Source organism: Myxine glutinosa, chromosome 1, assembly GCF_964187855.1.
Source record: "Myxine glutinosa chromosome 1, kmMyxGlut1.1, whole genome shotgun sequence".
Classification (NCBI taxonomy): domain Eukaryota; kingdom Metazoa; phylum Chordata; class Myxini; order Myxiniformes; family Myxinidae; genus Myxine; species Myxine glutinosa.
The window spans coordinates 194,906,899-194,924,986 of NC_136261.1; the positions used below are offsets into that span (position 1 = coordinate 194,906,899).

General features: G+C 43.6%; 1 protein-coding gene across 1 annotated transcript in view; it reads right to left on the reverse strand.

Annotated features, from left to right (window-relative positions):
* Positions 1-11,957: 11,957 nt before the first annotated feature.
* LOC137432610 (adhesion G protein-coupled receptor L2) overlaps positions 11,958-18,088 on the reverse strand; it is a 207,561-nt gene continuing 201,430 nt past the window's right edge. Inside the window, exons 20-22 of the mRNA XM_068124681.2 lie at positions 14,319-14,415; positions 13,982-14,110; positions 11,958-13,850 (exon numbers count right to left, since the gene is read on the reverse strand). Coding sequence (XP_067980782.2) covers positions 12,886-13,850; positions 13,982-14,110; positions 14,319-14,415 — 1,191 coding nt within the window. The 3' untranslated portion in view covers positions 11,958-12,885. The remainder of the gene's footprint in view (positions 13,851-13,981; positions 14,111-14,318; positions 14,416-18,088) is intronic.

An 18,088-nucleotide genomic window follows, 5' to 3' on the forward strand; every position in this document is an offset into this window, starting at 1 on the left:
TCCCGTCCTTCGTCCTTACAGCTGTGCACGCTCTTTTGTACATTGCCATCACTACTCTGATCAACCATTCCTCCACTCCTAACTTCCTCAATGCCCATGTCAATACTTTGCGTGGAACCCTATTGAATGCTTTCTCCAGATCAACAAACCCAAAAAACAACTTCTTCCTCTTCTCCATGTACTTCTCCTGCAACTGCCTCACAATGAAAAGCGCATCTGTCGTTCCTCTTCCTGGCATAAATCCAAACTGCATTTCGTCGATCTTCACTTTCTTCCTTATCCTCCTTTCCAACACCCTTTCCAATACCTTCATTCCATGCTCCAATAACTTTATCGCTCGGTACGAGCCACACTCCAGAGGGTCACCTTTCCCCTTGTATAGAGGGACGAGGGTACTCAGTTCCCAATCCACTGGAATGCGGCCTTCTTTCACCACCAGATTACAGACCTCTGTCATTCTCTTCACACCCCAACTTCTTGCTGCCTTCAACATATCTCCCACAACTCCCATTGGCCCTCCCGCTTTTCCACTCTTCATTGCTTTTATCGCTCCCTCAACTTCCTTCTCAGTTATCTTCTCTGCCGGTCCTAAAACTGGGTTACTCTCTATGTTGCCATCCCATTCATTCTCTGTATTCAACAGCATTTCCATATATCTTTTCCATCTTCCTTTAATTCCATCTGGGTCGACAACGATTTGTCCCACTTCATCCTTCAAGCAACTCACCCCCATCACATCACACCTCTCTTTTGCTATGTGCTTTGCAATCCTGAATACTGCTTTCTGACCCTCTTCCGAATCCAAGCGTTCTCCGAACATTTTCCTACATGCCTCCTGCGCCTTTGCTACCTCTTTCTTTGCAGCCTTCCTGGCTGCCTTATAACTTTCATGCTCTGCTGTTTCTGCTCCCGTACCCTTCGCCTTCTGCCACTCCTTGAACTTCTTCCTCTTCTCGTCAATCCTCTTTCCAACTTCATCATCCCACCACCATGTTTCCGAGTGCCTCGGTGGTCCTTTTGTCCATCCACATACCTCACCAACGGCTCCCAACAGACTAGCTTTCATTGACATCCAACCACTTTCAAGCTCAACCACATCATCCTCTACCCTACTCAGCCTCTCTTTTAATGCCTCCCTTACTGTCACCTCTTTCAACCTCCACACCTTCATTCTTGGTTGGTACTTCACCCGCCGCGCTCTCCTCGCACCTTTCACCCTTATGTCGCAGACAACCAAGTGATGCTATGAAACAGCCTCCTCCCCCGGGATCACCTTTGTGTCCCGGGGGTGCCCCCTATCTCGCCTACGCACCATCAGGTAGTCAACGGTTGTCGTCGACCCACCTGACGTGTATGTAACAAGCTTATTATCCTCTTTCTGGAACTGAGTATTACAAATCAACAAATCAGCTCCATCAGCAAACTCCAAAACCCTTTCACCTTCTCCATTTCTCACACCATATCCGTAATCCCCATGAACTCCCTCAAAACCATCCATACTCCTTCCCACATGTCCATTCAGGTCTCCTCCCACCACAACAACTTCCTCATCTTTCACATTTTCCATCAGCTTCTCTATCGCACACCAGAATTTGTCCTTCTCTTCATCGCTCCGACCAACCTGCGGAGCATATCCCGAGATGACGTTCACCAAGAGCTTTCCAATCATCATTTTCACCATCATAAACCTATCACTCACTCTAGTCACACTCACCACACTGTCTACAAACTCCTCAGAAAACAGGACACCAACACCATTCACGCCCTCCGGGCACCCTTGCCACACAAACTTGTATTTCTGTCCCTGCCTACCCTTCACCATTCTCACACCACTTCCCTTCCATCTCGTCTCTTGCACACAACATATGTCCACTCTTCTTCTGACCAATACTTCCACCACTTCTCCTGATCTCCCTGTCATTGTCCCTGCATTCCATGTCAGAAACCGATCTCCACTTCGGGCTGCACCCTGCCAATATGTAGTTGTAATTGTCATGGTTCTCTTTTTGAGGCAATGTTTTTATGGCCGGATGCCCTTCCTGACGCCAACCCTCTTAGTCGTCTCTTACGACACGCAGGGATACGGTGTACCTATTCTGACCAGGGTACACACTGGGAAACGTTGAAAACATGGAAATTCTGGTGGGGGGGGGGGGGGGGAACTCTGAAGATCCCCAAGGACTCTGAAGATCCAAAATACCCTGAAGACCCAAAATATGGGAAACACCCTGAAGACCCAATGGACCCCAAAACACCCTGAAGACCTCAAAGACCCAAAAGACTGAAAAGACACTGAAGATCCAATGGACTCCAAAGACCCAAATTATCCCAAGGACAAAATGGACCCCAAACACCCAAAATACCCCAAAGACCCAAAACACCCTGAAGACTGTTAAAGACCCAAAAGACCATGAAGACCCAAAATACCCTGAGGACCCCAAAGACTGAAAAGACACTGAAGATCCAATGGACTCCAAAGACCCAAAATATCCCAAGGATCAAATGGACCCCAAACACACAAAATACCTGGAAGACCCAAAAGACCCTGGAGACCCAAAAGACCCAAACAATCCCGAGGAGCCAAATGACCCAGAGGACCCAAATTACCCAAAGGACCCAGAAGACCCCAAGGACTCCGAAGACCCCCAAAATACCCCAAATACACAAAGGACCCTGAAGACCCAATGGGCCCAAACACCCAATATACCCTGAAGACCCCAAAGACACTGAAGACTGTTAAAAACCCAAAATATTCCAAAGACCCAAAAACCCCAAATCCTTAAAGACCCAAAAGACCACAAAGACTCTAAAGACCCTTAACGACCCTGAAAACCCATAAACACCCCAAAGGCCCAAATACCCAAAAGACCCCGGAGTCCCTTAAAGACCCCGAGGACCCAGTGGACCTCAAATTACCCCAAATACCCCAAAATACCAAAGGCCCAAATACCCAAAAATACCCTGAAGACTGTTGAACACCCAAAAGACCCCGAAGACCCAAATGACCCAGAGGACTTAAAAGACCAACAAGTCCCTGAAAACCCCAAATACCCCAAAGACACCAAGACCCTTAAAGATCCAAAAGTCCACAAAAACCCTGAAGACCCAAAATTCCCCCAAGACCCTTAAAGACCTAGAAAACCACAAAGACCCGGATGACCCAAAAGACTGTTAAAGACCCAAACAACCATGAAGACCCAAAATACTCCAAAGACCCAAAATACCCCCAAAGACCTTTAAATACCCTGAAGACCGAAAAGACCCTGGAGACCGAAAAGACTCAAAGGACCCAAAGAACCTTCAAGACCGAAAAGGGCCCGAAGACCCAAAAGATCCCGGTTACTGAAAGCATCAAAAAGACCCAGAAGACTGAAAAGACCCCAAAAGACCCCAAGACCCAAAATATCCAAAAGACCCTTAAAGTCCAAGAAGACACAAAAACCCCGAAGACCAAGAATATCGAAAAGACCCAGAAGACTGAAAAGACCCCGAAGACCCCAAAAAACCCCATAAACCGAAAAGATCAAAAAGACCCCGGAGTCCCTTAAAGACCCCGAGGACCCAGTGGACCTCAAATTACCCCAAATACCCCAAAGATCCAGATCGAGGACCCAAAATACTCGAATGACCCAAAATATACCGATGAACCAAAAGACCCAAAAGACGTTGAAGACGCAAAAGACCCCAAATGACCCAGACACAAAAACCCCAAGGACACAAAAGACCCCAAGGACTCCGAAGACCCAAAAGAAGAGTAATTATGCCTCTTACATGGGAATTGCAGACGGTGGCTTGCAAACTGAGCCTCAAGGTCGGTGTATAGAAGCGGTATTTTTAAAATCACAATAAATACAAGGCACAGTGAGGTGAAATTTGCTGCACATGATGTGCAATGCGCGCAGAGTAAAACTAGTGTTCATTTACATCTGTATGATGTCTAACAAATAAAGATGATATAATCACCCCTGACACAAGGCCCAGACTTCAGACTTTGGCATGCTCACGTGGCTGTACCGTCAAAAACTGTTCCAACCCGTCATTTTTGACGGGCTTTATACTAGTGTATTATAAACCACAAACACACATGATTAGCTTTTTAAACAGTTGCTAATGCTGTTTATAACAATAAACAAAGAAATTTGGAGAAATCCCGACATCCGTGAGGTAAATTTTACATACAGAACTGAGGGAAGATCTACTGTAATCTATATACCCCACAAGGGTTGGGTACATACTGTTTTGTTGGAAGAGACGTAACACAGATGCGTAACATCATCACGCCCCTGGCACGACTCGATTCCGAGGAAATTTTGGTTTTATGGTGCACGGCTCCATTTCACAACGAATTTGAATTCTGTGTACAGTTTTGCCACGAAAATAAGGTCCCCGCATCGAGTGTCACTGCGTTTACAGCGTTAAGAAACTAATTTTTTATAAGTCCATATTTTGAATAACTCGGTCAATTTTTTCCCAATCTTCGCCAAATAAAGGTTCCCGTTACGTACAGATACCCCTCTATCCTCCTAGAGGCGAAGTCAGGATGAATTTCGTAATAAAAAATAAAGTCCTTCGGCGACGGAAATTCAACATGGGGCTTTCCTATGTAACTTTACCCCGAGGTAATTCCACCAAAAATCCCCGAAATTTCGCGGGTCCAGTTGTTTGTGCTTCACACTGAATGAAAAACAACGTAAAGGTAGAGCATGGCGATTGTGATATATGACAGGTTCGACTATATGTTCAGCATGAACGGCATATAAATCAAAATGGCGGTGTGTGGCGAGTCAGCCGCCGTACCACCGTAATGACATCAGACGTAATCACATCACCCTGTCATGTGACCAGATCCTCAGCTCTGATTGGTATACGTTTGAGGGGACATACATACATACAGACGGACAGACACTGTTTTAGACTATCACCAAAGCCGTAATAAATCACATTGACATTACGTAGGATTTGAACTTAGAGTGGCAGCATCATGAGGCAACGTGCTCATACGACAATAGCAAACAAGAAAGAGCAATCACAGATTGCAGACCCTCACCAGGTGTTTTAGTGTTTTTTTACGGCTTTTGTGTTAAAACAAATATGGCGGCCGAACCACATGACCGATGACGTCATCAACATATATTTTTCCTCCACTAATTTATCCCTAGGATGATGCTCAAGAAATTTCATTTTGATCAGATGAAGTTTTGTATTTGTCGAATTTTGACATCATCAGATACATAAGTTATTCTCCATTAGTGTAGCAGCATAGCAAACCTGTTGTGCATTTTGTGATACAAGCACCAAATTTGGCACAAATGTACATTAATATGTTGCGAACATTTTCAGATATTGGGCCACTTGAAATTCCGTAATTTTTTTTTTCAAATTTTTTCAAATTTCGTAATTTCAAATTTTTCGGGTGACACCGTCACAATTCCGGTCTTCGAGGCCGGCCGATATAGTGGGGCGGCTTAGCCCAAATATTCAAAAGAATTGTGCATTTTGTGATACAAGCACCAAATTTGGCACAAATGTACATTAATATGTTGCGAACATTGTGTGGTCAGCAATGAAGACGAGAGTCTGAATTACATGTATGCAAAAGACCTTGTGAACCAGTGAAGCAAATACACGGGTAAGCATGAATTAAATCTAGGGCATGATATAATTTCCATGATGTTTACCTCTACACTCAATGGTGGAAGGAGGTAATGTTTTGATCCCAGCTTGTCTGTATGTCTGTTTGTCTGTTAGTCCACAAAATTCCAGACAAAGCTTGTAGTAGTGGTAGTTGTAGTGGTAGTGGTGATAACAGAAATTGTTATATAGAACTGAACTTATATTATTATTATATGCAGAAAATAACTTCATTTCTATATGCCCTGCAGTGGACAGGTTAATTGGTTTATGCACTGAAGGGGTCACCCTGGTGTGCACTGCTGTGTTCTGCCTCACTGAGTTGTTCAGGTATGATGTACTCAGCACAAGCTTCCGGTCGGCCCGGAGGTGGGGGTGCGGGGCCTGTCACGGAACGTCAAAACAAACGGCCTGCCGGGGCCGCCCAAAAGTCGGGCGTGAGGGGCGCGTCCACTAATGGAACGCCTCTCGCTTCCCAGATCGAGGGCCACGTGGTCAGGAGAACCTCGTCCCTTCCGGTCACACTTTGCCTATCGGCCGGCCTCGAAGACCGAAATTGTGACGGTGTCACCCGAAAAATTTGAAATTACGAAATTTGAAAAAATTTGAAAAAAAAAATTACGGAATTTCAAGTGGCCCAATATCTGAAAATGTTCGCAACATATTAATGTACATTTGTGCCAAATTTGGTGCTTGTATCACAAAATGCACAATTCTTTTGAATATTTGGGCTAAGCCGCCCCACTACATGGAGAGTTCTTTCCAATGAGCCGTTTCAATTTGTTCTATGCAGGTTTTCAGAGATATAGAGGTGCAAAGTTTTTCGGTTTTTCCAAGATGGCGCCCGTACCACGTGACCTATGACATCATAATTTATCATTAAAAATTCTATAAGAGTTGCACCTATGGTGAAAATTTCCTGTCAATCGGACCAAAGGTTGCAGAGGAAATCATATTTATTCTGTGCGGTTAAACAGACAGACGGAGAAACAAACAGACAGACGGAGAAACAAACAGACAGACAAACAAACAAACAGACAGACAAACAAACAAACAGACCGACAAACAGACTGACTCAAATGCAATACCCTCTCCTCTGGCGAGGGTAACAAGGTACCGTTTAATAAAAACTCGGCAATGGCACAAAAAATGTTTCAGTAAAGCTGACTTAGACCTAACGAAAAACGAAAACAATACCATCCAATCCAAAATAAGAACATTTATTAACTACAGACACTGATAACAAGTCATCCACAATTGTAGCACCAGAGGCAAATCAAACTTTTAGTTGAAGTCAGTGAGGGTTGACAAACTTAACAAAGGGGAATCGAAGCATTTCATATGCATTTAAACATTGGGAGTATTTCAACAATCTTACAGTGCAGTGTAAACCCCACTACTATCAAGTATGACATTTTCTTTGCGTGGTTGTCTGACACACGCAGATCATCCAGGAACTGTCCAAGGTGAAGATGTCACCGTGGCAGATTTGTGTCTGCGTGCTCTAGAACCTAAAAATTGCCATTTTCTTTTATCCAATGGAAGTATTTTATCCAAACACGCCGGTCTGTCACTGGGGGTAGAAGGGAAAATAAAGAATGAGGATATGGAGGAAAAATAGAAAGAAGTTTGGAAAGGAGGTGTCTTTTAGGATGTATAGAGTATTTTATAGCATTATTTGCAGAACGTTTATGTTACATCAAATTCTCCAATCTAAGAAATCATTGATCTTCAAGCAACCCCACGGTGTTCTACAGAATATCACAACACAAATTTTTTTTTTTTTAAATGAATGTGCAATGACTGCTGTAAAAACCAAATGTCTGGGGTCAAGATGTATGACAAAATGTGATTAATCGAAATGGATACAATCACGATGTTCACGGAATCGCATCAATTCTACGCTCCACCCCAAACCGCCACCCGGAAGTCCTTCTTTTCCTTTCCGGGTGAAACACCCGACACTACATGCCTCCCCGCCTCTGATTGGTCCAGTTCATTCAAGCGAATGAGTGCATAGCAAATACGAACAAGCCAACTTGACTAAAGAAAACAAACAAACAATTAAATCAGTACAAAGTACAAGAGGGTAGACTGCCTCACCATCCAATAGTAATGAAATTAATCAGGGTTTATTCTACCCTGAGATCTCAAGTCCAAAATTCGTGCATGAAGAGCAATGCAAAAACAATGAAATGGCCATAATGCATGACCGTCAAATTACCCTATTGGCAGACAGTTCTCCAGATGATCAGGATGATGCCGAATACATGTTGCCCTGCTGGGAGATGGTGCGGGATGCACGTCGGCGTCCGCAGGTTGTGAATCCATGGGACATGATGGACTTTTGAATGTTGAAGTCCACCGGTATCAGCCGAGAGACCATGCGGTGTGGTCAATGTAAAGGCTGGTCCACATCATTATGATTGTTACAACGTCACTCCCTCCTCGGGTATATATTGAGGCTTCAGAGATAGGCATGACAGAGGGATGGGTTTGAACAAAGATGATTAAGAAGAATCATCTTGTCAGGTCGTTGTGCAATGATCATGCTACCATGTCGATCAATCACATAAAACGGTCGCGTGTCATATGACGTAGAGTTTGTTCTGATGTGATTGCTTCACCAGAATGTGATCACCTGGTGACAATGTTGACAATGTTGGCGATGTGGTGGCAATGATTGTGTCGGTCGGCATACAACCTCATATGCTCCTTTTGAGACCAACTTCTGGAGCGAACCCATTGGTTGGGAAACGAATGTCCAGATATATGAGAAGGTAGTCGTGTGAATATTCCTACCTTATAATAATTCTGCTGGACTGATGTTGGTAGTGGAGTGAGGTGAGGTGTTGCTCGATACTAACGGATAAAATTGAAGAGCTGCTGCTTCCAGTTAAGTCCATAAACCTGAGTAGTCTTGACTGCCTTGGACAAAGCCTTCATGAATCGTTCAACAATACCATTCACACATGGCCACAGAGGAGTTATCGTTCTGTTGTCAAAACCCGGATATTCAGCGAACTAACGAAACGTATCCAGGTTGAAAGGTGGCCCATTGTCAGTGCAGACCACATGCGTTAGCGTTATTCCCTGTTGAGCAAATACAGCATCGAGGTGAGAAATGACACTATTTACAGATGTGGACCAAATAACTTCGACCTCTGGAAATCAGCTAGAGTCAGAAATTATGGCCATGGCATAATCACCATTGGGAAAAGTTCCACAGAAGTCCAAAGACAGTTCCAGCCACGGGCCCTCAGGCAGAGGGAACATTGCTAGAGGTTTGGACTGATGACAATAACTGTGAGTCGTTGCTTTGCACAGCAATCAATCGGCTACTGCAGATTCCACCCGACGGTCTATCCCGGGGAACCATATGTGCTCACGAAGTAACTCCTTCATTTTGACCACGCCCTGGTGGGATCCATGTCCAATCTTGATGGCATGATCACTAATGATCTCTGGCTGGACAATACGATCATCACGGAGAACGAAGTCAACGCCGATGGACAACTCCTGCCGCATGTGCTTGTATGGCTGGAGTATAGATGATAGCTGATCCCAACGATTGCTATATATGACTTAAGATAATTCCTGCAGCATTGCATCATCAGTGGTTGTGCAACGAATCGGGTCACTCCAATGGCTGCAGGAGTGGACTGCTGATATACATAATCGAATCTGATCATCGATACGAGAAACATGTTTTGGTGAATTCATGGATATGTCAGGATGACGCGACACCAAGTCTGCCGGATTTCCATTACTGGGCCTGTACACAACAGTGAATTTAATGGTAGGAGGCATAAACACATGTGTTCTAACCGGGCCATGGGTTTAGATCAAGGATTGTTCATGATGCCCTCAAGGGATTTGTGGACAGAGAACAAGTTGAACTCCTGGCCAAATGATACAGACATACATGTTCCACAGCCCACACGATCGACAGGGCCTTCATCTCAGTCTGGCTGTATCTAGATTCAGCCAGAGATCAACTCGATTATGTGATGATATTAGTAACAAGTTCCGACTTCTGCACTAGAATCGTGCCGAGTCCAGTTGGGTTGGCATTGATGAGGAGTTCAGTTGGTAACTGCATTACTGCAGAACCCTGGGGTCAGATAATCGAACTTTGAGTTCGGTGGAAAGGAACACCTCTTTCATCCCACTTCCTTCTGGCATTCAATCTCAGGTTAGTGCATGTGGAGCTAATATTGGCGAAGTTCGGAATGAAACGGGACATATGCATGGCCATTCTGAGGAGACTTCAAACTTCAGATGGTGTTTCAGGGGGCTTGCACAGCTCAAAATCAGCTAAAATGCTCTTGGGCTGAGGTGACTTTCCATGTTCCGAGATGTGCCCAAAATACACGATCAATGATTGACTGAATAGGCACTTCTCTTCATTTAAGTTGACATTTTGCTTGCAGAACCTGGAAAATACTGAACAGAGGTTTTGGTCATGAGATTCCTGGTCTTTACCAAAATGATAACGTCATTGGATATGTTGCAAGACCATGGTATATCAGAGATGAGCAATCTCAGAGGCTACGTTCACCCCAAAGATGAGATACTTATACCTGAAGACACCAGCATGAGTAATAAATGTGATGAAGCGGGAGTCCTTGTTTAACTTGAGCCTATGGTAACCAGTATTAAAATCCAACTTGCTAAACACTTTCACACCATTCAGATCAACCACTAAGTCTTCAGTGATGGGCATAGGAAAGCGATGTCTTTCAATGGCATGATTTGCAGCATGCATATCAACACACAACTGCATTCCAAAATGTGGGAGCGACTGGGCTAAGCCACGGGGAAGCACCATCCACCTTTCCGGTGATGTCAAGCTGGGAGAGACATTCCAACTCCTCTTCAACTGCACTACTGATGTGGAATAGCACTGGATGACACCTTGAGTGGTGGGTTGATCTTTGTGGATGATCTCAAGCTTGAATTGAACATCAGTAATCTTCCCAATGCTGTCGAATCAGTCCTTGTACTCGTGAATGATAGAAGATGATGAGCCAGTGAGAGATGCAACAGAGAGCAAACCGAGGAGACACGAGGTTTGTAAACTGAGTAAATTATGTCCTGAGCCATGAAGCACATGAACAGGAGCACAAGGAGAGCGATTCTGAGTCGTGGACAAGATATCACCATCAAAAGAACCGAGAATGGGAAGGCGTGAACCAGAATTGTAAGAGTAAATGCTAGCAGCAGACTTCTCCAAATGAAACTCTAAATGCTTGAAACTCCCCTCATTGATGATAACGACACCAGCACCAGAATCAATAACAAACGAGATGGGAAAACGATTTACCAGGACCTCAGCATGAGGTAGCCTATTGTTGGGAGTCATTGCAGCTGTGAGATGCCAGAACCACTTGTTGACTGTTGCCCCGGCCCTTTCGATTGAGAATCTTAGCTGACAGCCGACGTAACAGCATGAACACTGCAAAGTTTCCATCTACAGATGGCAGTATCTGCACTCCTGTCCTGAGGCTGGATACTGGCCTTTGTGTGGCAATGAATTGCCACAGCTCCCATGCGATTTAGATAATTCATTACCATGGGAATTGCTGACTTCCACGAGACGATTTAGACTGTTCATAGACACAGGATGATCTGACACTAGGTTGCCACAGCTTTGATGTTCTGTGACACAGCACTGATAATGGAGTGCCCTTGTTCCTCAATGGTTGGTTCTGCAATCGAGCCAGCTCATCAGCATGGCCAGCATCCAAAATGTCCTTTTTGAGCCCGACGATGAAGGTGAGAAGACTGGCAGCTACAAATCATCTGTTTCCTAATTTCTTTATTAATGTCGTGAAACTTGCAGGATTTTGCTCTCGCAGGCCAGTTTACAGAGATGGATAGAAAATTCATTAAAAGTTTCTGAAGGAGATTGTACAGCTTATTGAAAAACATGTTATTTAAAAGTAATATTCACCTTGGGTTTGAAATGCGTGTCCTGGCAGCATTATAGTCATCATCCTCACCAGTATTTGGCAAGACATTCAAAATATAACATACATCATCACCTGCATAGTGTAGCAAAGGCTCACTTCAATATATTGTCACAAATGTCCATGACTATGATATTGATAAGTATCTCAAATTTATTGACCCAAGCGGTCTAGCATGAGCCAATTGAAGAGATGTCCTCATGCAGTTCGAATGGAGGGAATGGTGGAACAGCTGCAGCCATGCTGAGAGACGAGTGGCAGAAAACGAAATGGCCATATGTATCAAGAGAGATAGAGATACGAAAATGCCATCCTCATCACCATTGTAAAATCCAAATGTCTGGGGTCAAGATATATGACAAAATGTGTTTAATTAAAATTTATACAATCACGATGTTCACAGATTTGATCGTTCACATGAGTCGAGTCCCTTCTCCCTTGCCCGGAAGTCCTCATTCCTCCATTCTGCTTCCTGGTGTCAAACATCCGACACTACAACTGCTTCCTGACCTCCATTTATCTACACCTTGCTCATACCTTTTGCTTTTAGTGCCTTCTGCTCAGTTGCAGGTCCACTTATCTTGCCTGTGGCCCATTTCCAACCCATTACACATCATTCCTTTTTCACATATAAAATACACAATAGTTTCTGGAAATTGGGGCAAATAAAACAACACCACCAACAACAACAACAACAGCAACAACATAAAACTGATATCCAATGCCTGCACACAATGCAAGCAAAAACATTGAATTGCATTTTGAAAATTTGGATTTAATTTTTTCTTTGTTTCTAAGCAACTTTAACTCTGACTATTGAGCACAGACTTTCCACGTAAGCTGCCAGGAAAACAAACAATAAATACTTTGAAAAAATAATCCAATACATTAGTGGACACAAAATTTGACGTGTATAGACACAAAAAATGTAGAGAGAACATTTCTTTAAAAGTAATCATTAAAAATGGCGAAGTAAAAATATCCATGTTATTGTAACAAAAAAAAAATCTGGAATTCTCAGCATAGTTCCTTTAACTGACCACTCAGACTGAGAAACTACAGCTGGGGGCACTGTGTCAATGTTTTGCAGATGGTCTTTTGCTGAATAGAGCACAATGCAAGTTCTACAAACTAAAGTACAACACTCAACGAGAGTCCAACTCCTCCACACAGGGCTGTACCTGTTGGTCCATAGTTCACATCAACAAGTCTATGAAGCAGTGTTACCATCAGGCAGCATGATGACATGATCCGCTCGTTTGATAGCATTGTATACTTGGTCCTACAGGTTTGTGACAAGCTGTGGTCTTGTACCTTCCCAGCCGCTGCCCTCGCTGACGCGGCTCCACCCATCCTCTTCAGGTGTTAGCCTTTCATTCTCTCTGCCTTGCCAAGCTTGTCCTGTACATGACAGTTCCACCTCAGAAAGCTCACTTTCAGAGCTTTCCCCCAAAATGAGATGTTCACCGGTGACACCCTGCTCCCCATTAACACTCTGCTCTCTGATCCAGGATTGTGGAACATGGGGCAGCGTATGGGCACAAACATCACTTGGACTCCGACAGAGTCCTGATGCCTGCTCCCGTGATTCATAAAGGTCACGACCTGTGGGCTGCGAATCACGGAGGTCAGGCAAGCTTGCACCCAATGAGTCCTGTTGAGGCCTCTGGATCTCAGCAACTTCATCTGGTGATAGAAGAGGAAAAAATGCAGGGGCTGGCTGCTCGTCAACTTCACACCTCCTCCCACAGAGGGATGGGAACCTCTCAGGGGCCAGCTTGGCAGCAACAGAACCCCATGCTAGCTCCGGAACCGGCGTATGGCTGCAGTGTTTGAACTGGTCATCATTGTTAGGTGGCTGTTGTTTTCCTACTCGAGCAGAATCTCCAAGACCCTGTCCTGAGGGTTTTCCCACATACACGAGCTGGTTACGTGGGAAATGCATCCGTGGCTCAAGTGTCTCAAAGGAATTCAGGCCGAGGGTCTCAGGGTCACCACCGACATAAACCAGGGCTCGGCGCTGCCCCTCAGACAGGTCATCTTGGTTACGTCTTAGGGTCGAGCCATTGCAAAACAGTGATCGTGTTTGGTCGTGGGGCAGTTGAGAGGCTGTCATAAGGGGAAACTGCTTCATGTGAAGGCGTTCTGGTGTACAGTCTCGTCGAGAGCTTTGGTTCCCACCAACTGGTCCACAGCAGCTAGTAGGCAGAGGGAGTGTCGCCATGGAGCTGGCATCTCCAGGAACAACTGTCAGGTAATCATGGAGGATGGGTAAAGATCACGAAAACAGCTATTGTCACAATCAATAAAAAAAATACACTTCCTGCCCATCTCGACGTTTGTACTACATTGCCTATTGGCCATGGAGCTATGCTGACCTGGGGGCTGAGAAGCTGAAGAAGGGACAACCAATGGAGGTTCAGGATGATGATGATTAGCACAAAAATCCTGGTCTTCATGGGGTCGCATGATGGAGTTGGTGAGAAGCTGGGAGTTGCCAATAAGAACTAGGGGGAAACATGAGCAAAGCAAAGACAAATAACCAGAGATAAGTAACTCATGCAATATAACTTTGTCTCAGAGTGATTGGACACGTATAATGAAGCATACCGTCACGTGACCCACTAAGCAGAATAGATGGGAGTTAGATTGCACACAAATTTGCTTCATAGTGATGGATAAAGAAAATTTGTAAAGGCCACTTCAAACCCTCACCTGGGTGAAGACCTCCAGAGGAATGCGGTTCACCTGAGATGAAGGCAGACTCTGTTTGTTTTCGAACGGTGTCATTCCACATTCGTCTTATTCGGCTCTGTTGAGGATCAACATCATGATAATCAAATTTTCACACGTTCTGGTTAATGGTGTTATGCAACGAAAAGATATAAATGCATGTTTTTCTTGGAAATTTAATGCCAATGTGTTTTTTTTTGTGTCATGCTAGACACGGACCGGACGTGAGGAGACCTCAATGACCGAACACCTCAATGTAAATTTAAGTGAATTGCAAAGACATTCGCAGACAATGGATGCATTAATATACTCTGTCTTTTGTGAGCTTGTTAACTTATTTCACCAAATGTTTATATTTAAGGACAGACAGGCTGGCAGATAAGTATATAAAAATGTCAGCCATTTATTTGATCAGGCATTTGATGAGGCAGTCATCAAATTATGGAGTCATGCTTTTATATTTTTTGTTGTTTTATTTTTCTTGTTTATGGTCCAAGCCCTAAGTCTCGTAATGAAGCACGCACGCACGCACACACACACACACGACAAACACTTAATACACCACTGAGCTTGGGGGAAGTGCCGTCACTGCCGTCATATTCTGGGTATCAGAGACGTCATAACAATGGCGCCACTTTTCTCACCGCACTCAGCAGGGCATTTCCTCAGGAGGGATTTCCTCCTCCTCATGGATGCCAACCCATGGGGATTGTCCATGCTTTATCCTTCTAAATACTGAGCAAGTCAGGAAGCAGCACTACCATGTTTAAGTCTTTGATATGACTTGGCTGGGGTTGGGTTTGAACCGCCGACCTCCCAGAATCAGAGCGGAAGCTCTAACCATTACATCACGGAGTCTGGTTAAGACCTGTTTCATTTTTTAAGCGATGAAGCCACTTCAGTATTTGGAATTCCATTTGTCAAAAATAAAGAAGAAGAACCTTTCTAATCCACTGTGTTTAATTCTAAAGGGTAATTCTAAAGGCTTCTACGGCTGTAAAGGGTAATTCTAAAGGGTAATTCTAAAGGGTAATTCTATAGGGTAATTCTATAGGGTAATTCTAAAGGGTAATTCTAAAGGGTAATTTTAAAGGGTAATTCTAAAGGGTAATTCAAAAGGGTAATTCTATAGCGTAATTCTAATGGGTAATTCTGAAGGGTAATTCTGAAGGTTAATTTTAAAGGGTAATTCTAAAGGGTAATTCTAAAGGGTAATTCTAAAGGGTAATTCTATAGCGTAATTCTAATGGGTAATTCTGAAGGGTAATTCTGAAGGGTAATTCTAAAGGGTAATTCTAAAGGGTAATTCTAAAGGGTAATTCTATAGCGTAATTCTAATGGGTAATTCTAAAGGGTAATTTTAAAGGGTAATTCTAAAGGGTAATTCTATAGCGTAATTCTAATGGGTAATTCTGAAGGGTAATTCTGAAGGGTTCCAAAGGGTAAATGCAAAGGGTAATTCTAAAGGGTTCCATTAGTTTAGTGGCTTTGCCTATTTAATATTAAGGATGCCAAATTGAACTGCTTCTTTCAGACACGGGCGCTTTTTGTATATTGTGTGGATTATCTGATGAATTTTTGAAGCAAATTAAACAACACAAATGTAAACATAATTATTCTGAAAATACAGTCTCTGCTGCCAGTATGGTTCTATGATAGGCTCGTTTCAGCATATCTTTGAAGCCAATTGGGAATGGGCAGGGCCGCGTGAAGTTGTATTCACAACAAAGCCAAGTGATGCCATTGGCGGGGTACTGATTGGTGAGAGTTGCGGCCGATTTGGGGTGTGTAGAAGCGGCCTTTCAACGTCATTACGCTACTTAGCTTCGGAAAGGAATGATAAAAAAATGGCAGACATTTCCAAGTCCGTGCAGACAAAGAATTTCAATCTCAGTGCTGGTAAACCAGGCAAGTATAGCTATTGGCTTCAGTGTTGTCTGACAAATCTGTACAGCATCAGGTAAGTAGTGTGTGATGTCACACGTAAAAAAAACAAGCGTGATGTAATATATTGGCAGCCAGGTATGGTGTGAACCCCAAACGTACTTTCAAGTGACATCGGAGACGAGATGCGAATGAGCTTAATGGCATCTCTGAACACAAATACAACAACAACAGGCAGTTTAAGACCATTTTCCCTGCAAGAGCGGGGGTTAGCCTGAACACAACATCTCTGAACACAAGTGAGGAATAATAACTGGCTAAAGAAGTCTAGAATACATTAGTATTCTGATAAATCTTTTAAAGGTCCAGCTGAGAGTTATAAAACACAATCCAGAACCAATAAATGGCAATCATTACAGAAAGAACCTGATTTCATTTGACGAAAGATTCTTCCTTCAGGACCCCACATTCCATTACTAGTGTTGATGTACTCACAACAAGCAATAATAGCCACGTCTTGGAAATAACAGTGGGTGACATATGGGATGTTATCAGTAGTCTTAATAATTCAACCTTCTTTGGGCCGCTCCAAGAGATGCACGATTCGCTGAATTCCAGTTTTTCCTGATAGCGGTGGCATTGACGAAAAGAGGTTGTGATGCCAGGCATGTACCACAACCTATCAGAGCAGTCTTCCATGGACATCGACATGATGCCAAGTAGCTATGACGCTTGTTGTTTTGCGAAAGACATCATCCGATCTCACCAGGCCTAAACGCGCACAGTTGTCCATTACCAAAAAAAAAATGCTGCATTCCATTCCTTGTGTATTGTGCACAAAGAAGGGGATGCTTGGTTAATGGTCTGCAGCTGCAAGAACAAAAATCTTTATGAACGCAGGAATCATATTGTGCCTTCAGGTTCCTGTTGACAGAGAAATCATTTTTAAAGTGAATCGAACTATGATCAGTTTAGAATGTCTTTTAGATTCTCTTTGAAAGCTAGGGTTGTGGACAATTAGTGCACAAACAACCTGCATCTCTCATCGATGGAGTTCTGGACCGATGACAACCATGTATTTTTAGCTTACCCTCTGGGACATTGCTAAGTTTGTTTGGCAGCATTTCCACCTTATAAAGCTGCTCATAACTAAGAGTATACAGGTCGGAGAAAGTCATTCGAATTTGTTTAGATTTCTATTTTTATTACAGCATACTAGTGCTATGATTACAACATTAATTTCGAAGAAATAAAAGCCTTTGATATTTTGGAGAAATTAGAGACACCAACCCACCACCTTTAGAGGCCATTTTTCCCCGCAGTGCAGGGGTTGGCCTTTTTCGGGCACCGTGGTCCCCTTTTTGAAGCAATGTTTTATGGCCGGGTGCCCTTCCTGCCTGCCGCCAACTGTGTTGGTCGCCTCTTGCGACACACAGGGAATAATTACCAGTGAACTGGTGCTCAATTTGCCGACCTCGGAAGGCTGACAGGCTGAGTCAATCCCCCTGACGTTAATTCAGCGATCGACCGGGATTCGAACCCAGGATCCTAGGATCCCAAGCCGGCACCCTAACCGCTAGGCCAAATTAGAGACACACCAAGTGCTTCAAATTAATCGAAAGGTTTATCAACAAGAACACAATGTGTATTCAATGTCGGTTAACGTATTGTTATAGTTTAAATGTATTTTTGCCTGCTAGGATGGCTCATGATGCTGGGATTCTCGGTTCACATCCCGATATATCATGATGGATTGTCGACTAATGATGTCCTTGTAAATTATCTAAAAGTACAATGATCTTTCCTCATGTCTTTATCCTACAAGCAGTTACTGTATAAACTCATCCTTTCCCTTAGATCACTGTTTA